The sequence below is a fragment of the Ammospiza caudacuta genome, chromosome 6 (genome assembly GCF_027887145.1).
Source record: "Ammospiza caudacuta isolate bAmmCau1 chromosome 6, bAmmCau1.pri, whole genome shotgun sequence".
Taxonomy (NCBI): domain Eukaryota; kingdom Metazoa; phylum Chordata; class Aves; order Passeriformes; family Passerellidae; genus Ammospiza; species Ammospiza caudacuta.
Window position 1 is genome coordinate 58,213,868 of NC_080598.1, and position 21,718 is coordinate 58,235,585.

General features: G+C 40.0%; 1 protein-coding gene across 1 annotated transcript in view; it reads right to left on the bottom strand.

The window, feature by feature from the left end:
- The window catches only part of NUDT14 (nudix hydrolase 14), a 60,163-nt gene extending 43,080 nt beyond the window's left edge, over positions 1-17,083 (bottom strand). Inside the window, exon 1 of the mRNA XM_058807126.1 lies at positions 16,771-17,083. Within this exon, the coding sequence (XP_058663109.1) occupies positions 16,771-16,851 (81 nt within the window). The 5' untranslated portion in view covers positions 16,852-17,083. The remainder of the gene's footprint in view (positions 1-16,770) is intronic.
- Between the last annotated feature and the right edge of the window lie 4,635 nt (positions 17,084-21,718).

The window sequence follows — 21,718 nt, forward strand, 5'->3', positions numbered from 1 at the left end:
GATTGCAAATTGTTGTAGTTGGAAACAAACAAACAAACAAGCATGGCCTTTGTAGCTCAGTAATAAATTAATCTGGGGAACACAGACGTGGGTTCATAGCCCTACTTCAAATTTATAATAATTCATTAACAACTCCAAAATATGAGATTTACAAAAGCACTTTTTAGCATTCAATATCCTTCACCTTTAAGACCCTCACTAGAAAGATGGAAGAATTGAATTTAGACTTTACTGTGGACCACTGCAATTTCAGCCTAATGCCAGAACCCCCCAGTTGCATCTAAACATCTTTATTGAATAATGTAATTTCTGTGGTGGGACTTAGACTGCAATATTTGTCTAGGATTACAGAATTATTTCTGCTCTACTACCTAATGGAGTGTTAGGGAAATTAAGTGAGACCAACTCCTGAAAATTCCTTTGGAAAACGGCACTTAAACTCCTAAGTCAATATAGACAATATTTTCCAAACTTCTAAATTTTACTGAGATTCACATAAATATGAGAAAAATAAATAAATTGCTTAATTTTGTTGGGTTTTTTTAAGAGAGACCAAAAGAATTAAAAACATTTCCAGGAAACCTGTTTTCATCTTTTCTTGTCCACTGGCAGCTGCTCCTTTTGACGAGTTACCAAGATAAAGGGCCTGACTGAAATTTCAGACTCGTGATATTTAATGACAGGCAGGGGCAATAATTCTGCACTCATCATAACATACCTAGATCAATCATGTCTGTCTGTTGTAGCTGTTTCAAGACAGAATGAAACTCAATATAAAGTACCCATTGCAAGCTCGAGACCCCACAATGGATGAGAATTCTCACTGAATATTCTTGAGCTTCTTTCCTGTACTCATCCTGTGCACTCATCAGTCAAAACAACCTTTCAGCCCCTTAGCAAGAGGATTCTCCAAATGCTGCACACAGGGCAAACACTGCTATGACTGCCTGGTCAGTTCTGGTACAGCACAGCCTCACGTAGGATCTCTGACTCAGAGAGGGATTCACCCCCTGGCTTAGCTGGGATTTAGGGCTTTCACCTCATCCCTGCAGGCACAGCAGGCAGAAAAGCAAACACAAGTATAATAGGCAGAAGGAGTAAATGAATCTTAAAATCATCAGTCCCAAGGCAACCACTACGCCTACAAGCATAATTTCATCATCTTTGCTACCCTAGGTCATGACCCTCATCCAAGAGAGGAAGGAAAGAAACTGTCCTTTCATCATTAATTTTGCTATGTCATTCGGGAAAACAACACTGACAACACCATAAAACCACAGTTTAACTTGCCACTGGTACTTCAGCCAAAAGCTAATCACCACCATCAATTGTCTAATATTTCTCATTACCTCTTTAGTCATTCTAACAATTCATGGCAACTTATATAGGATCTGATTAAAATCTTTTCTGGCTGACAAAGAGCCAGCAGGAAAATAAAACTATCCCTCTTCTACCACAATACTGGGCCACTCCACATTTAAACAGATAATAAATCTGCATTCAAAAGCAATGCAGTTGATGAATGCTGCTCTAATTTAAAAAAAGAAAAAACAACAACTACTGACTGTGTCACCTGAAGCAGAATGCTGTTAAGAAAAATCCTGTCTCCACAGACTGCTGTATCATTAAAATTGGATTAAGAAACTCTCCAAACAACACAGAAAACAATCCATCATGCATAACTGCCAAGTTACTTGGTTTTCCTAATGCACCTGATAAGCAATATCATGGATCACATGAGTATGATTTTAAAATGGTTCACAAATCTATTCATTTACATATATAACTTGTAAAGGACAAAATACTTCTGATGCAGCATTCAAATCAATGCAGAAAATGCAGCTCAATGAACTGTACACCTGGCCTTACACATCAGGCTGGCACCTGCCAACAAAGATCCAGCATTAACAAGCTTGACCAAGGTTAGTAGGCAGCACTTGGTACATTCTGAGCCTCCACAAAGTTGGGAACAAAGCCAGGAGCAGCACTGCTGTGTCTCCATGGTGAGTAAGAGCAGGGGAGGACACATCCTATACAGCAAACCTCACAGGAACTCAAGGCTACCACTTCCCCTAAATATGTTCATAGACACAGTCCCAGGATTTTGAGCATGTCTCCTCAGCAGCATTGAATACTGTGAGCACATTAAAACTTTTTCTTGGCTTCTTCTGTTGGGTCCTTCAGGAGAACACCAAGAGACTTTAAGCCCTAAGACTTCATTCTGAGCATGCAATGGCACAAACTCAGCATATACAGAAGAGCCTAAATCTTAGACAAAGAATGAAGGTCACAAGTTCACCCCACAGGGTCAGCAGGGCTGGTCTGAGAATGAAGATCCAACATTCCCAACTACTACAGGCAATTCCACACCTTCCCTTGCAAGAGCAAGACACACTTTTCTCACTAAAATGTACACATAACACACCACTGCAGAAAGTTGTTCTTCCTTTCATCCTCTCCTCAAGGCACAACTGTTGGGTGTGCTTTATCATCCCACTTAGGGCAGGACTGGAAGGCCTGACACTGCTCTATCCCATGGGCTGCAGAACAGCGTACAGACAGAGGGGAGGGAAAACACAATACCAACTGGCATTCATCTAGGTTTTTTCAGAAATACTTCAAAAGCAAATATCCTGACAATTTTTTTGTTTAATAAAATCATTTCCCTGACTTTTTCAGCCCCTGGGTGTGATTAAATCCCTACTTTCCCACCCCTCAACATAATTCTTACACTTAAATCTTAACATTCATATTATTATTTTAACAAATTAATCTTTCTCTATGGAGTGTCCCATAATGCTCTAGGGAGGCTCATGTGTTCCCATGAGTCCTGTCAGATTTCTGCCAAGAGGTTTGAACTCCTAGACACATCCAAGAGAAAGTAAGGAGATAAAAAGAAAGAGGGTTCTCCACACTGACAGGTCAACCCCCTCGCCTGGTCAAGAAATAAGGGTGGTTTACAGAAACAGTAAGGGAGACATTAGTGTTTCAGATTTGGTGGAACTATCCTGTAAAATACTACAGCAGTAATTTCCATACTAATGATTACTGATTGGTTTCACTGAACAGGAGGCCAATATTCACAGAGTGATTTGGACTGGCAGAGACCTTCAAGATCATCAATTTCCAGACCCTTTGCCATGGGCTGGGACACCTTCCACCAGACCAGGTTGCTCAAAGCACCATCCAGTCTGGCCTTGAACATTTTAGGGTTGGGGCATCCACCCACAACTTCCCTGGGCAACCTGTGCCAGTGCCTCACCACTCTCATAGCCAAGAGTTTCCTCCTAATGGAAAATCAAATCTATCTTCTTTCTGTTTAAGGCCATTCTCCCTTGTCCTATCACTACATGAAATAATCTCATACTGCTTTTAAATTTATCTGAACAGAACAAATCAGATGAGTTACAGATAAAATTTTAGGCTGTACAAACTGCAGTGCTATGGAAATGTCACTCTGAAGAGCAACACAGCTTTGCAAAGGAAGCCAGAAATTGTCTGTGTCCAATATTTTCAAGTGTCAGAAATGGTACAATGCTGAAAGCAGAGTGCTAAGTGCAGACACACATATGAAATTCTACAGCAGATTTGCCGAAAGATTTGATTTTTGAAAGCCAATTTTTCTTCTAATCCTGCTGCTTCAGAAGCTCAACAAGTTTAAGTGGCATAATGATAACCAAAATGAAGCCAATATGAAACTAAACAAAGTCAACAGTGATAGTTTATTTCAGCAGTTCTGGATAAGAATACATACAAAGCTATACAGTGTCTTAGCCTAAATTTTTTAATTATTATTTATAATGTTATTGTCAATACATAAATGTACTGTTTGCCCCTATTTTTTCCCCATATTCCCCAGCTCAGTTTGTCAGAGTATATAATTTCTGGTTAAAAACCACTGAACTGCTGTTACTCCAACAAGCTTACCTACTAAGTAAAAACAAAGTTACTCAAATTGCTTTTGAATTTGCTTAAACCAGGACTGAATAGAAACAATATAAGGGACAACCTGGCTTTATCAATGAGAAGAACTAAAATGCCATTTTATTCAGCAATGTTGGAATTTCACAAAGTTACAAAAATTCATAATGGGGATCTTAATATCTGGCCAGACCCACTTATTGTCTAGAATCTTTTTATGCAGTAAACCAGAATGCTATATCCATTCTAAGTTCACAAATAACCATTACAACTAATTAAAACATCATCTAAAATGACAAATATAATTTCATAAACAAATATCATTTTCAAGAATCCTGAAAACAGTAACATCAAGTGATCAAATTCTATGTTAGGTGATTGGATAGTCAATATTCTTACTCCCTATTTAAATTATCTCGTACATCATGAAAATCTTACAGATTTCACTCAAATAATGTCATGCCTTTTGGTGAAACATACCATTTCTAAGCCTTATCATTTGCAGAAAATCCAGTAATTGCAGTCATCACATATTAGGCTCTTGGGAAAAACAATTTTCTGCATTTCATAGAATCAGATCTGGAGTCAGAATCATGCATAGATGTAACTGTTACACTCCAGAAGGAACTTGTGAATTTAAACTGGAATTACAACACTGAATATTTTTGAAATCTGAAGATGGATATTGTACCTTATCAGCTTGCTGAGGAATTATTCTAGTCTTTAAAAAGAATTGTTTGTATTTGCTTACTAAAAGTGCACCTTGATCATATGCAGCATGAGATCAGAAAAAGCATTTGGTTTAAAAAATGAGGCTTACTCTCAGTGGAAATGCTGTTTTCAATGTACACCTTTTTTTTCTTCACTTTTTCATATTAGATCTACAACACAACAGTAAAAAATACACTATTTACTGATTGGGAGAACTGTGGAGAGAACTGTCAGTGGGGAGAGGAGAGGAAAATAAGAGGGCAGGTTCCAGAAGACATATGCAATTAGTAGATGATATACAAATGCACTTTGCACACACTGAACAACACAGAACAAATATTATGCACTGCAACACAAAGAAAAACAGCTATTTCAGAACTAGATAAGAATTTGAAGCACTAGTTAATTAAAAATACCAGAAAAAGGCATCCCTTAAGACAGACAGAAAATTAAAAAGCACAGTAACGACCACCTACATATTTTTATGCTTTGGTACTTTTCCATCTATACATGATGAAAAAAACCGCAACACTCATGGAAAAAAAAATGTCTTGCAGATATAGAGAGGGTCACAAAAGCTATGAAAGAGATACTTAACACAGGTTCCTGAGCAGATGACAAGCCATTAAACTTTCACCTTTAGGTAGTTATGATGATCTGATGTCTCTTTTATGATATCAGCCATTTTTTAAATTAAATCTACAATGTGTTTAACAAGCAATTCTTCCATCAATCTTTGATGTGTTTTACTTATAAAGCAATGACAGTTTTCAGTTCAGACTCCTTAAAGTTCCAGAGAAACCATTTTCCACTCACTTGCTTTGAAAGCCATTAAAACAACTTGATGAAGAACAGCAGCAGGGGGCTAACAGAAGCCAAGGCTTAGGAACAATCTTTAGATTTTTCTCCTAAGACTTTCTCACAGACCCTCCTCACAAAGATCCTCAGGGCTTTTCATCCTCTCCTTCCTCCCCACCCCCTCCCAAAAATCAGTTCAAAGTGACAGATGCCAACTAGCTCCAGATTCTGCTCTTTTCTTAATTTCACTTTTACCTCTCAATTTTGATAGACTCAACTGAAATCTGTTCCCACAGAGGCATTCTTATCATCTTCCCATTGGGAAAAAGAAATGCACAGAAAGATTCAAGTGACTTATGAACACCTTTAATCTCTCATCCATTCTAACAGAGTGCACTACTAGTGAGACACATACCTGTTACTTAAATACTACTGGCATTCAGTAAATTGATTGAATTAGTGATTAATTGATTAGTGATTTATCTACAGTTCTATGTGTTACTGCAGGATTTCTGAAACTTGCATGACAGTTTCAATACATAACACTTTCAATATATAACAGTTTCAATACTGGAAATAAAGAACTGTGCAAGCCAACTATAAATGGTCTTTAAAATGGGAATTGCCTGTAACAAATGGTAAATTCTTTGGTTGTAGTTTCATGCAAATGCAGAAATCCCAGTTTTATGGAAAATACACCTATTAGGACAGAACTTATGCTAATTAGAATCAGTCGAGCAGATTTTTTTAATCTCTGTTTTGCTGTGCTCACCATAATTTTATTTCTTTGATTATGGCTGGCTGAAGGACAAATTTCACTGATTGCTAATTTTGTGGAACGTCTGTAACTCCAAAGCTCTCCCAGCTCTTCAGTTGCTGTATTCAAGTGATGTCACTGCAGTCAAGATACTGAGCATGGAATTTCTCAAATGTGAACAGCTATTTCCATGAAGCAGGGCTATGGACACATCAATCCCAGATTCTGTTTACAATCCCTTGTTTTTTACAAATGAGAGCTACAGTTACAGGACACATGGCTGGAGCAAACAGGGACTGAAGGAGGCCAGCCTCATGTCTCCTCAGCTGGAGGACAGGGGCAGCACATATGAGGGATTTGAGGTCAGGAAGGACAGATGGTGGGCATTCCCATTACAGCTAAGTCACCTCTTGTCCTTACAGCATTGAGCTTTGTATTTGCCAGTTGGTGACTCTCACAGTTTGTGTTTCTGCATTATTTTACCAAGCTTGTATTTGTAACTCAAACTGTGAGAATACATTGTGGAATAAATTTCTAGATGTCTTGTGAACAAATCTGATTGGTACTTTCTCAGAACATTAACAATTATACTTTCTGTTAGTCCTCCCTTCAGCTAAAGTAATACATTATTAAAATGTTAGTGTGAGATGTTTTTTAATGAGTTTTTCTTTACAGAAATTTAAAAGAAAAAATCTCATAAGAAATTCTAAGTCAGAAAACTGACATACAACCCTCTAAGAGAACATGCAAAAAGTTTCTGTTTGCTTTCTGACATAACTATACCATAAATATTGGAAAAGGATCCATCAAGAATATAAACTAAGGAAGTCCAAGAAGTAAAGAAACAATACCCTAAGGAACAGGAGGAGCTAAGTATGATATTCTACAAGCATTCAATCACTTTACAGAATTGAAAAAATGTTAAGGCTAGAAGGACCTCACAAGATCACTCAGTACAAGTCTCTTAACAGTGGCAGGATCAAACATATGTTATGTGAGTGCTATGTAATACATGCCAGATACAGAATATGCTTCTAAGCATTATCCAGTCAGAGCCTCCATTCCAGGCTGTTCCATCATTCAAACTATTCCACCATTTGTGCAGTCTCATGACTAAAATAAACACTTTCAGTCCTAGATATGTAATAGCGCTGTAAGATTGTTACGCTGGAAGTACACGACTTAGAGTTTATCATGAACGCTCTTGCAGAATAATAATTTAATTTAAATTAGCATTACTTCTTTATGTATTAATTTTCAAGAATGTTTGATTCTCTAGAAGGCTACACTTTTCCCATATTTTCTATTTCAAGAGAAAGACCATCTCTCACCTTCAGGAGTTTAGCCTCATTTCCCTATAATGTATTCATCACCACTCAGCACATCTGTCCCAGCAAATCCCATTTCCTGTTCTATTCATGAGGCTCAGCAACCTGGAGCTTTAGTGATTGCCGCCACACTTTTCCCATGGCCTTCTCACCTCTCACCCCCCCACGCACCCCGCTCCCATTGTTTATCATCTGTTCTCCCCTGCTGCAAACTGCTGTCAGATGTTCACTTATCCCTAATCTTACTCACTGCCTTTGATATTCTTTCTAATCCAACAACCTGTCAACTGGGGCATCAGCCCATGTCCACACCAGCTGCTCTGTCACAGGCTGTAAGATTCCCTCTCTGCTCCAAGAGGTATTTAAAGGATTTTGACACAGCAACCTCAACGTGAAACAAATAATTAATGCTGTTTTGATCAGTGATCAGGGCTTTAGTGTGACATGAGCTGACCACTAAGAAAAACTGAGCTTTACTTTGTTTAAACTTTAGTGTTACTATATTAACAAGATTTTGATCAATGTCTGAAGGACGGTACCAGAAAGCAAAGTTCTTTAACTCTGGTTAAAAATTATGAAGAATAATTAATCTGAGTGCAAGTCAGAGGGGCAGATAACATTATATGCCTGCTGTGTAAAACATGCTCATTTATGCAGTATCAAGTTGTATAGAGTTTTCAAAGCATGGGAGCTGACCTTTTATGAGTTACAGCTGAAAATACAAATGTATTTTAAATACTGCAGCAGTTGAGATAAAATTATTTGAAATACATTTGTTTTCAGAAATAGAGTAGGATGGTTTCATCCCCTATGAACATCAAACAATGACATTATAAAGAATACTGCCATTTACAGAAAATCTAATTTCCACAATATTCAGACTTGCTATAAACACTTAAAATTTTACAGTGTTCATCTGCTTTAAAACATACCAAATACACATAATGTCATAGCTGAGATTGTGACTCAGATGACAGATGTATGAGGAAAAGTTTTTTGTATGAGGAAAAGTTTCTACTAGTTAAGCAAACACATAGATTTTGATCCAAACTGAAAAACAAATACAGCGTTTATTTGTTGGAAGAACATGAGCACTATTTTATTTCTCAGATCTAACTGCAATTACTACAAAAGAGATGGTACCAAATGAGACAAAAATGTCTACTTTATACCCTACAGTAGCTGTATTTCACACACAAAAGTATAATAAAACTTCAGTGATGAATTTTACAACATAGTTCATTCACTTAGAACTAAACCACTTTTATTCCTAGGGCTTGTCTATACCAGGACATCAAGAAAATGAATCTGAAGTAAGTACCTTGATGAACTTGAATTCTGCTACTTAAACTCCATTAAACCCCTGTGTGGACACAGTCATCCAGTTTAGTTTACTGCTCCCTTAGGGCACACACTGGAAAGTTAACATGGATTAAGGTAGGGTATGAATTCAAAGTGCAATCGCACTTTGAAAATGGTTTAACGTAAACAGAACCAGACTCTTTGTTGTAGAATGAGACATGGAGTTAATCAGGAAAGTCCTGTGCAGACAAGTCCTTGCACATGAGGCTACTGGAGTGGTACTGCCAGAGCTGATGGTTTTCAACTTCTCCATTTCAGATCTGGAAACATCTTCCAGGGAAGCTGTAGCACATGAAGCCTGCTAATAATTGATCTGCTTTTCTCAGCTGCCTCATGTGGATGACCTGCAAGTATTGCAATGGCCCTCAGTGAGCAGCACATCAGAAATTGAGAAGTAAATCTCAGGCTCACTACAACTTCTGTACCTCCTCCTACACTCAGCCTTAACTTCACAGTTACTGTGCAGTAACCCAAGTAGTCTGATGGCATTAAATGAGATTTTACTGATTGTTTCTGTAAGTGCAGACACATTTCAGCTACAAAAGGTGCTCAACAAGGCCTTATTCTTTCCATTATGCGACATTTGCTGTCACAAGTGTGTTAAATTGTAGTATGACTGACCTAAAAATACGAAGTTTTGTCACTGTCAACTATTTTTCATGCATTTACTTCAAAGCTTACATTCACTTGTCAAAGCATGCTGGATAAAGAAATTAAGACTAACATGACATAATTTCACTGAAACAAAAACACTTGTTTCAGAACACTAGTGTTCTTTTCAACTACTGCTCTTATTAACTAATGCTTCTCATTTCCCCTTCAGTAATTAAGAAATGTGTTATACAAAAATAACTTGTACAAATTTTCAGAGTTGAATTCAAAGCATATGGCAGAGTCAGAAGCAGACATGCCTAGATTCCTGAGTTCCTTTTCTTAAATCTGTGTTCTAATTGCAGAGAACACCATTTCCCTCAAAGGAACCCTCAGTATTCAACTCCCTAATGCTGTCTTTGCAAAATCTTTTCTTTCACACATATGAAAGAATTACACTGCACCTCAACCACATTCACTGTTAACACAGCAGCAGTCAGATCAAAAATCAGTCTCGTCCAAGATTTACCTCTGACAGAAGCCAAGATGCCCAAGTAAGAATATATTGTTAAAACACTCTCAGACTCCTGCAATTTGCAGCTCAGGGACTCCCTGAGCTGGAAGCAGTATGTTTCCATTTAAGATTAATACTCAACACTGACATAACAGACTTGACAAGCTGAAGAAAATGAGACAAACTTCACAGGGAAAAAATGGCATCTCCTTTCACTGCACTACTGCTTTAAAAAAATGAACTGCAAATAAATGTGTAACTTGGTAACATATTTCCTACTACTGGAACCTTTTGAAGATTCAACAGAAGACTTACTTGTTTGAACAGGTAACTTAAAAATCTGTTTACTCCCTCAACAGCATAATTTTTAACTGTCAAAAAAGAAAAGAATGTTTTATGTTTATAAAAAAGCAGACGGAAGTTCCAGAGAATATTTCAGGCAGCTGGGCACATTTATGTTGCTATTACCATATACAAAAATTCCTAAATGCAAAATAAGATTGTTAATATTATTGTTACACTGCCCTGCTTTGATTTTTCATCTTCAAAGTTTTCATGGCATTAATGATACAGGGCTCACTTCTTTCTCCATGCATACACATATTCTAATCTTGATGACATCTCCAAGACAGTTAAAATTGTAAGGCACAGTGGTTGCTCATGGTCACAAAAGAAAGCAGTAGCAAACTCAGATTAGAAGAAATTCTTTCTTCACTGATGAACTGCTCATGAAGCACATTTTCTACCCATTACAAAGTTCATGAGGTGTTAAAAATCTACAGCAGCCTTGAAAATTGCCTTAGAACTACTCAAAACTCAAAGACATAATAATTTAATTCCCTTAACAGTGAATGAAAAACATCAAGCATTAAAATGAACTCGAAGGGAGAATTTTTTCTTAACTTTAAAATAAATTATTCTAAGGATTAAATCAATAGAAGAAATGTGATGTTAAGGCACTGACCTACTCTGAAGTGTGGAAGGAATGTGAAGCTCAGAAAAGAGCAAATAGTTCCAATTTACCATAACTGACTGCATGGTTCAGTCGATATGCATGGAGTTTTTGAGGTTTATCCCACCCACAGCATTGAAACAGATGCCCATTCACCATTCCACAGATCCAAAACACAAACTCACTCACAAACACACTGGGAAAATTACTGACAGTTGGTTCTAGTCTGGTGGCAAACTTCTAAAAGTTCTGGGCAGAAGGCACATATATGTTTATAGAATGCAAGGAAACAGTGGCAAGAGCTCCCCTGCCAGAACAACTTTCAAAAACAAAGGTATATGAGTTTGGGAGAGATCCACAAAGGCTTTGATATGTGAGCTCTGGACAAAAGTTTCTATAAGAGCTCAAGGTATTATTCCAGCAGCTAGATGCTTCCCCCCAGCTGATGGATGCTGTGCCTCCCCTTTGAAGGGAGCTGTCCCTAGCACAGAGGTCACCAAAAAGAATATGCAAAGGCAATTCACTCAGTTCTGTGTAAAGCTCAGTGATTTGGCTTAAAGGGCTGATGGCAGTGGGTTTGAATTGGAACAACAGAGCAAGAGCTGCAGCAAAGGCACCTTCTGCTGATTCCCAGGGGGTAAGAACCATTAGCACAGAGAAAACTTGAATGCAGTAACTTCTTAAATTGCTACAGCAAGATCCACCATAGCTCTGTCAAATCCCTGTGTAAGGGTCCAAATCCAACATGCAGAACCACTGAAATCTCTCCCTGCTCTGGTGCTGATTAAGATTTCATTGTACCCAAATCCCATTTGGATACTTAATGCTGCTCAAGTCATAACTACTCTCCTTAACTGTTGACAACTCAGAGTTCGCAGAGTTGACTTCATGACTTGGAGTCTCAGCAGAGTTCTTAAACTTGGGTTTGGGGTTTTTTTCATTTTGGGGTTTGTTTTTTTGTTTTGGTTTCTTTTTGGGATTTTTTTTTTAATCTAATATATAGGCTAGTGCCTGGCTAGCATACACAAAAGAGAGCTGAAGATTTACACACAAATGTGTTTCCCAGCAGTGAGCACACTCTCCTGTGATGTGGGAAGCAATATTAACTGAAGTGAGATCTTGCAGCCTGACTCTACCACATCCCAGGGAAATGCCCTAGCCCTTGGGCATTGAGTTAATCTCTCATTAGCCATCCCTCTGGTCTCTTGAATAAATTATTTATGAAAAGCAGAAAAACTTCAATAGGAAAAAGTGAAAAGAGATTTACCATGGAGTTCCTGGTAAAGAAGCCAATTCTTCAGGAGGTGATGTATGTTTAAAAAAAAAGCCAATTTAGATAACAAATCAATTTGCACTTAGGGGGCAAGCACATATTAGAGCTAGACAGATGCTCTCCTCTGTGTGAGAAAAATGAATTCTCTCACTACCAAGCAGAACCAGAATAAAGGTTCCTACTGACAAAATGAAGAAAATATTCCTCAGGCTAAGAGAGGTACCTTGTCCATCTCCCAAACCCAGGCCACATCACTTCAAACATGGTTGATTTGACTAAGGGCCCCACCTAGAGCAGGGCTGACAGCTGAAAATCCCAAACAGAAGCTGAGGTCCCTTTTGAAATTCTGTCAGATACCCATTTTGAAGAATATAATCTTAATTTGTACTTTACCCCTCCATATTGGCCCTCACAGAAATCTGACTGCAGTTTGCTGAATTCCACAATTCCTTGGCTGGACTTCCATTTCTACCTCTACACTACACAAAGACAGAACTAATAATTTAAATGAGTCACTGGTGCAGTGACTTGTCCAGCAAGCCAGGCTATTCTCCACAGCTTGGATGCCCAACATGAAGCTGCAGGGTGCCTCAACCTGCAAGGGTTGAAACCTGGAAGTCTTTCAGAAGGGTATACAACTACTTTTGTGCTCTACAGGAAAAATTCAGAGCTCCCTGCTTTCATTTAAAATACAGAAGGAGAGGATGATGGAACACCTCATATGAAAAGATATGAGAAGAACAGAATCCACCACGGTCATAAACTGCTGTATGGTTTTCTACCATTCCTACTTCAGGAACTTCCATGATTTCTTACAATCCTCACTTCAGTGAAACAGCCAGAAAAGGACATTTTTCTCATAGACTTCTGGAAGAGTATTTCTATATGTAACCAAATGCAGTCTAAAGGATGACTCAACCTCTTTCAACACAGGGGAACTTGGGACTCAAGCAAAAGCTACAAGGACAGTGCTGTGGTTTTTTCTAACATGACAGTAATTGCCTGACTGGATTTGATGTAAACACAACTCTGTCCTTGTATTTGTCCACAGTTTCCAGTCTGAGCATCCGTATGTCCAAGGAAAATACTCAGCTGGCCAAGACATCAATGCAATCCTTGGGCCTGCAACTGTAAATGTGTAAAACGCCTCTGAGAGCAGGTAGACTCATCTGACTCTGTGGCTCCACTCTTCACCAGTTCAGATGTGTAACCTGTGTGGATTTACAGAAGTGTTTCCAGAATCACAGAATATTCTGAGTTGGAAGGGACTCACGAGGTCACTGACCCAACTCTTGAGTGAATGGCCCCTACAGGGACTGAGCCTTTGACCTTGGTGTTATTAGCACCATGCTCTGACCAACTGAGCTGATTAATTCAGCATTTTGTTTAGATTTCAGCCCCCAAATGAATCCTCTTCTGGTGTCTTACAGATTTTGAGTGGTCTGTAAAGCTTTGAGAACAACAGTGGTTTACAACTCAGTGGGGTGCAGGTTGAGTGGATAAAATCAGACTAGCAGGGTATCTTGAAATATAAATCTAAATTTATCTTTAAAATAATAAAAATTATGTTTATTTTAAAGACCTTGCTATATTAGATATAGTAACAGGACTCAAATTATCTCCATACAAGTAGCATAATTTTGATATGAAATGTCTAGAAATCAATGCTGTTACTTAAGCTTTCATGAATGCTTAGAAATAATCTTAAAATCCTACACTATATGTAAAAATTCTTTTAATTTCCTATTTGTACAGAAAAGCAGTAGTTGTGAAAGAAAACAAATTAATAAAAAAAACTCTCACTCTCTATATGTCCTTGGACAGAAGATTTATGTTAAATATCAATGCCTGTTTTTTGAATAAAGCTTTTTGAAAATAGATTTAAAATTCTCAGTCTTCAAGGCCCCAATTCTCCTTCATTAATGTCATGTGAACACCAAAAAATGCATCAATGACTCTTTTTCAGACCTACAATGAATTATAGGGGATGTGTCATAACTTCACAAAATGTACCTATAAGACCACCCCAAGCCTTCCAATTACATCATAATTCCACATATTGCATAATTTAAGCATCCAAATTAGTTTCAGTTTTCACAGTGCAAAAAATGCCATTATTCAAAAGTTTTACCCATTAGATTATTCTGTTATCCAGAAAGACTTTTTTATTAGATTTGGGTCAAGTTCAGCAAGCAAGTGCAGGGAATTCATGGATGGGGGAAATTAATGTTACTTAGGAACAATTAGGAGCTGGGAAGAAGAAAAGTTTCTTTTCTTTTTCCAGATAGTGAATTAAAATAGTTGGACAAGGGAAGACTTACTCAGTATAAAAGCATTAAGATCAAGGGCTATATTTTGGAAACAATTGTCAGTTTTAGAGGAGTGGTGGAATTTTCAAAATTCTTAAGCACAACAGGCATTTAACTCCCTTGGATTTTAGACACTTGACTGTTTAATGGGGTTTTGAGCAGACCTAAATGCTTTTGAAACAATTAGTCAAATGAGTGAAAATATTTAGTATTTCCTCTGGTTAGTAAGTCAGTTTTTAAATGCAAAATGGGCTTCAATAAACCAAGGGCCTGTTTCTCAGGTCAGGTACAGACAGTTGTGCTCACACTGAGCTCATGCTCTCCGTGGGCTGGACCCAGGCCAGCCTCTGCCATAAAAACTACATTTTCAACTTCATTTCAAGACAGTGCTGCAGCCAAGAGAAACAATCTCTCACCAGGCCCCAAACACTCATCCCTAACTACCACATTACCACCTCCCCTCTGCCAGCATAATGAACTGAATCACTGATCTTGTCTAGCTTAAAACTGACTTCTTTTTTAGGCTAGATTAGGTTTTACCCTGGTCCAGCTCACTCAGCTGCTGCACAGACACTTGTGCAGAGAGGAAGTAGCAAGAAGGGCAAGTCTGCTTCATTTAGTGGCAGTGCTGATCTCTGTCAATTCACAGCACATGACCAAACATATCCTTATTTCTTCTTTACAATACTCATCACATCTAAGGCACATCCATTCAATTAAATGTAATTTTGCAATACTGTTTCAAACATTTTAATTAAATCCCGTTTTTCATGTAAATAGAGGATGACTCAGAAGTGAAAATTAATTTAAGTAGTAAGACCCATCACTTGTAAGCTAAGCCAGCAAAAATTCAGAACGTGAAAGAATGTTTTTCAGGTTTACTGTGACAGTGTTCACAGGGGTCTTAGGATGAGGGAAGAGACGAGGATCTGGCTCCATGTTTCAGAAAGTTTGATTTATTATTTTATTATATATATTACAATAAAACTATACTAAAATAATAGAAGAAAGGATTTCATCAGAAGGCTGGCTAAGAATAGAAAAAGAAGGAATGATAACAAAAGCTTTTGTTTCAGACAGAGTCTGAGCCAGCTGACTGTGATTTGCCATTAATTAGAAACAACCACATGAAACCAATCACAGATGCACCTGTTGCATTCCACAGCAGCAGATAATCATTGTTTACATTTTGTTCCTGAGGCCTCTCAGCTTTTCAGGAAAAAAAATCCTAAGGAAAGGATTTTTCACAAAAGATGTCCGTGACAGTTTACTTCTGATACCTAAAAAGACATCTCAGTATAAAGCTCTCAGCTGTTCATGAATCAAAATAGTTTATTTATCCCAATCAATGAGAAGAGAGCTTTCTTTAGGAAAATCATGTATAAAATGCATTTTTAAAAATGTTAAAAATCAGCTCATCTGCTTTGATGAAACCTATTTGAACCCTTGCTTTTAATTTTCTGTGGTTTATCTCACTGTTGGACTCAATACTTTCCTCTTCTGCCTTTCCAATTGATGTGTTTAGAAGCAAAGCAAAGAAGAAATGAGATGTGTTTTCCACCATCCACTTCTAGGTCTGTCTAAACTCTCCTTCCTTTCCCCTTCCACCACTCACCCTGGGAGCAGCCACCAAGCAGGCCCAAGGAAAGCACCCGAGGACCATGCAATGCTTTGTGCTGTGACAAGTGACTTTCCTTTCAAAGCTCTCATTCCTGCCGCTGCTTGAAGCACCAGCTCTCAGTGATCCTGTGAAAGGTGACTCATGTTGATACAAACATGATACGGGACAGGATTTCCTTCCCCACTTCCCACCTGCGGGCATTGAGGTTATTCACGGAATCACAGAATAGTCAGGGTGGAAAGGGACCTCTGGAAATCAGCTCATCCAAACCCCTCTCATGGCAGGGTCACCTGGAGCAGGTGAGACAGGAATGTCTCCAGAGAGGTGAACCCGAACACCAGCACGGGGTGAAAGTGACAGTGAAAGTGACAGTGAAAGTGACAGCCCCGCGCGGGCGGAGGGCACAGGGGGACACCCCTGGGGACGCAGGAACCGCTGCCACCCCAAGGCAGTGACCCCACGGTCTGTCCTCCTCGAACCCCACCTCAGGGCAGGCCGAGGGAGCGCCGGGGACAGCGCGGCCGCCCCGGGGGTGCCATGAGGCGGCAGCGGCGCTGCTCCAAAATGGCGCAGGCGGGGGCTGAGGGGCCCTGCCGGGACGGGGACGGCGGGCGGGCTGGCGGCGCCACTCACCTGCCGGTAAGAGAGGCGGAAAGGCCGCAGGTAGAGGGAGGAGGTGCAGGGCTGGACCGCCAGCTCCTCGATGGCCTCCATCCCTGCCGCGGGGGCAGCGGCAGCGGCGGGAGAAGGAGGAGGACGAGGAGGAAGGGGAGAGGCGCGCGCAGCCGCCGGCGGACAGGCCGGGAGCGGCACCGGTGCTGACGGACGCGGCCGCTGCGCTCTGCGGCCTCGGCCCTCAGAGGGAGCCGGAATCACGGAATGCTGAATTTCACCGCCCCAAACCGGGACACAGGAGCCTCGCCGCCTTTATTCACAGAATCACCGCGGTTGGAAGACATCTTTAAGATCATCCGGTTCAAGCGTCCGCCTAGCACTGCCCCTGTAACCCTCACTAAACCACGTAGCTCTGTGCCAGATCCAGACACCTCTTGAACTGGTGACTCCACCATCTCCCTGGGTAGCCCTTTGCAATGTCCGGCCATTATAACAATGAAAAAAATGTTTCTACTGTCTATTCTGAATGTCTTCTCTTTTAGCTTAAGGCCATTTATTCTTTTTCTCTCACTGCAGGCACGGAAGAGACCGGCCCGCCCCCACCGCACTAGAACCTCCGGTCACGGAGTGAAATTGTTCTCGAGAAACACCTATTGAACCTATTCACCATCCTGTTTTCTCTGGAACTTGGCGGATTTTCTCAGAGGGTCACTTATTCCCACACTTTACACCAAAATTGATAGGGTATGCCGGCATTGAACTGACACCTGCCCCTCTCCTCCAAAGCCTTGATGCGATGTACGCGCTCCCAGGTTATCCCATTCCTGGACACCATCGGCTTTGCAGATGAGCACCTTGCTGATAAAAGCACAGGCCCTTCTGCCTGCCTGCTTGTGTGCTGCTTTCCTGCCAAATGGAGATTGTATGAGTGGTGTGGAAAATTCAGATACAAGTACAGATTCGTGGATAACCTGCAATCCATCACTTGATGCATCTCCAGTTTTCCTTTTCAGTCAGCTTCCAGTACTGGCCATGCACCCAGCCCATGGCAGAAGAATAAAAGCAGCTTGGACTCCCCTGGCTATTTTCAAGTTATAAAACAGTTATCCCCTCTCCTTTTATGTCATTATTTTTTAAGCAAAACACTTCTAGATTTAACAATTTCCTGGTATTTGTAGACATTTTATCACAGTTATGCAACATTAGGTTACATTACTCTGGGTGCTTTAATACTCCTAATAATTTTTTTCCAGGTTCATGAGCAATGGAGCTCACAATTTTTGGTGGTTGTTATCTCTCTGATTTGTGATCACTTTCCATGCAGATGTGCCTATGTACAACAATTTAGGTGCCATATAAATAAAAATATTTTGTTAATATATTGGCCACACTGAGAAAAATCTGAAGTTTCTCATATCTTTTTTTCTATTTTTGTCTTCCTCTGTACTTCCACTGCATCACTAAGAAAATTTATTGTCTTGTCATGTGGTAGTAAGAATTTCAGCAGTCTATCTAAAAGGAACAGATCCAGCAATTACAAAACTCACTAAGAAGTAAATGAGGCAACACTTACATTGCAGAATGCTTACCATCAGTTCTGATAACGCAAGTGGCAAAAAAAATGCTTGGTGGGGCTGAAAAGTGTGGTTTTAAAAGTATGTTTGCAAAGCTATCATAAAAAATCGGCAAGGAAATGTATTTTATTAGCTGACTTCAAAAATATTTGTGTAACTCTGTTTGCATCACTGTATATGTCTACATATTTCTGTTTTTTTCAGAATGATCTCAAGGTCATTCAGAGCTCCTGGGAACTTTAGCTATATTTTTCTAGTAAGTTATTTCAGTCTTCCAAGTCCAATTTAAGTATAAACACAGTTTCCATGCACAGCAGGTTTACAGTATCTCTGTTTGCTTATGTTAAAAGTTACCGGCTACCCAGGTCGGTTCAGCCAGTCAGATTGCCCTCTTCAATAAACATTCTGACACCACTCTCAGGTTTTGAGTGTGTGTGTGTTTTGGGGAACGTGTCACACTGTGTGATGGATTGCTTATTCCATTCCTAGGCTGAGGTGGGAAGCTTTTGGGTTGTGATGTGTCACAGACCTGATCCCATTAATGTACCTGGAGCAGTTGAGCACAGTGTCACAGGAAAATGCATTTTGGGATGCTCTGGTGTTGCAGTTGCAATGGAAAGCTGTCAGTTCCTTTGTTGGAAAATCTTCTTTGTGAGTATGCCAGCTGAATTGAGGATTTAACAGGCTGAGATTGAGGAATTGCCTTAATGTTCCTGTTTTACAGGTGAAATCTGAGCAAGAAAATAAATAGGAAAAATATGTTCTGATAGAGGGACTAATCATTCAGCACCTGGACCTGAATTTCATTACAGTTCTTTATTAAGGCTTAGATGGCCTCTGCAGCAAGTGGTTTTGCATTTGCTAGTGCAGGAACAATCCCAAAAAGGAAATTTCTCTCAGCTACCATTTATTCAGAGGGCCAATAACAAAGGGGAACAGCTTACTTTTGTATGGGTGAGACACACTCCTGCTTTCCTGTTCCCTTTCACTGCTTTTGTGGCTGACTGGCACAGTGACACCAGCCTGGCTGAAGGTGCCCTGAGTTCACAGCAAGGATTAGGAGATGATACAGTGCAGAGAGGCTGCTCAGCCCCTCAGCTCAGGGGCCAGGAGAGCTCCTTTCCCACTGGGTTCCAAAGGACATGGTGTGTTTGCTCAGTAAACTGCCCCAACTACTTTGTTGTGTATTTCTTGAAATCCCTGTGCGCTTGATCCTTTTTAAAGCAGAAATACTAGCAGTGGTATGTGTCCAGAAACTTGGGAAAACAAACATCCATAATTCCAAAGTGTTTAAGGACTGTGTTCATGCCCATTACCTTCAATGAGATATTTCCAATATTTAAGTTTAAGTCCATGTTTAACTGCTTGCAGAATCTTTTGAGTTTGAGTAGCATTATTCTAGTATAATTTACATTTCTACAGTCCTGTCCCTAGTTCATCAGTTCCCAAACTTCTTACACCCTGGATTACTCTTGGCTGTCACAGTCTCTTTGCAGGGCACTGTCCAGGTTTATCATTGCACTTCTAATCAAAACCACTACCTCTGATGTCCTTCCACAAACCAAATGCCTTATGCCATCACATCTTTCTTGCCAAATATGACTGTTAATTTGACTTCCAGAAAACCAAGGATGTGTCAGAATGACAGGTTGCCTTTCACTACATTAAATACATTCCTTTTTCTCCCTTAGCAGTGGCTTCTGGATTGTTTTCTTGTTATTAAAAAAAAAAAAGCAAACAAACAATAAAACACAGATACTAAGTTGTGAATGCTGTCATGGGTAGTTTGCTCATGGGTTCTTCAGTCTCCTGGAGCTGCTGGGCTCCTGCTGTAAATTACTAAAATCCAGATGTTTGTCCCTAGGCTGTATTAGCTGAGAATGGTTTGTGTAACAGTGTGATAAACAGCCCAATGAAGAAAAGCAGAAAGTGTGAATAAAAATTTGTGTCTTTCCTGGAAAGGAGAGTATATCAGAGAGGGAAAAAAAAGAGAAGTGTCCTGTTTGGAGTAAAGAGTCTTAAGGGAAGATTCACTGGCATTTATTACAAAAAATGAAATGTGTACATTAGTGTTAAAAAGGAATTCTTTCTGCAGAGTAGAGTTCTTTGTTTAACAGACTTCTCTTTCCTTCAAAGCAGTGTTTGCTCTGGGTTACTTCGTGAGTAACTTTTATTACCAGCAAAGTACCCAAACATTTTTTTTTTTTTTGGTTGCTCTTTTAAAAAATCCCCTTGAGCTTGGAGTTTCTGCCGGCACAGTCCTTTCCTTCCCCTTGCAGCCCGCGGTCCTTGGGCAGGCACTCTGCAGAGGGTCAGGTTGCATCCTCATTAGCAGTTGGTTTTATTGCTGTTTGCTTTGGGACACAACCGGGAATGTTTCCGTCTGCTCGCCTGGCCCCGGCAGCCAAGCACACCTCTCACCTCGGCCCAGGCTTCCAGAGAGAGGACACCCAGGAATGTCCCTTCCCTCTTCCCACTGGATCTTAGCGAGGTGCCTGAGCTGTTGGGTTCACTCGTGCAGAGTTAGGGAACGCATTTTCCATAGTGATTTTTGTGTGTGTACTTTTAATCTCTGTCAATCCCTACCAGGCTCACTTTGTTCTTTGACATGCCGTGGCTCATGAACAAAAAATCATCAGGTCCTGAGCCTTTCATCTCCAGAGGACTCCTTAATGTATTGCAGAGTATCATTACTTTTGATATTTGTGAGTACAGCTGTTACTAAGATACTACAAGTATGAAAGCCTCAGCAACTAGAGACGTGATGACTTGCACTTCTCAAATTCCATTTTTAAAAAAATATTTCTAACCCTCATGGTTGCAGGGAAAAATGGGAAATGCAAATGATGAAAATGAAAATAATGGCAAACTTAATGGTTTGTGAGCTGTTAAGTGGAGATGATGCCACATGTTTGGTAGAAGGGCGTTGCTGTAGGGGTGACAAATAGCCTGGATCCCCAGCTCTGGGCAGAAGCAGAGGCTGCTGAATCCAAGAGGCACTGGATCCAGCTGTGTGCCCACATCAGCCCTATCCAGCTGGGATGCCGTCAAAGCCATTGTCTTCTGCCTAGAAACTGCTCCCAGAACAACTTCTTCTGCCTCAGCTCCCTGGGCCACATGCAGTTTTTGTTAAGGTCATATAGGGGTATTAGGAGAGTAGAACACCTTTGCTGTACAGGCGTAGTGAGAAGGATGGATGAAAGTGTCCCAAATGAAGTCTATTTTGTAAACTCATGTTGGGAATCCTTATGGTTGACAGCATGAAATTGTATCCTCTTCATGTGGGCCGTCCTTGCATCGCCACAGAGATGTTAGTTTTGAGTGCTTTTCTGGGGATCAGATGCATGTTCTTTCTGTAATGAAGTGGCTGCTGTGAAGTTTGCCTTCTAAAG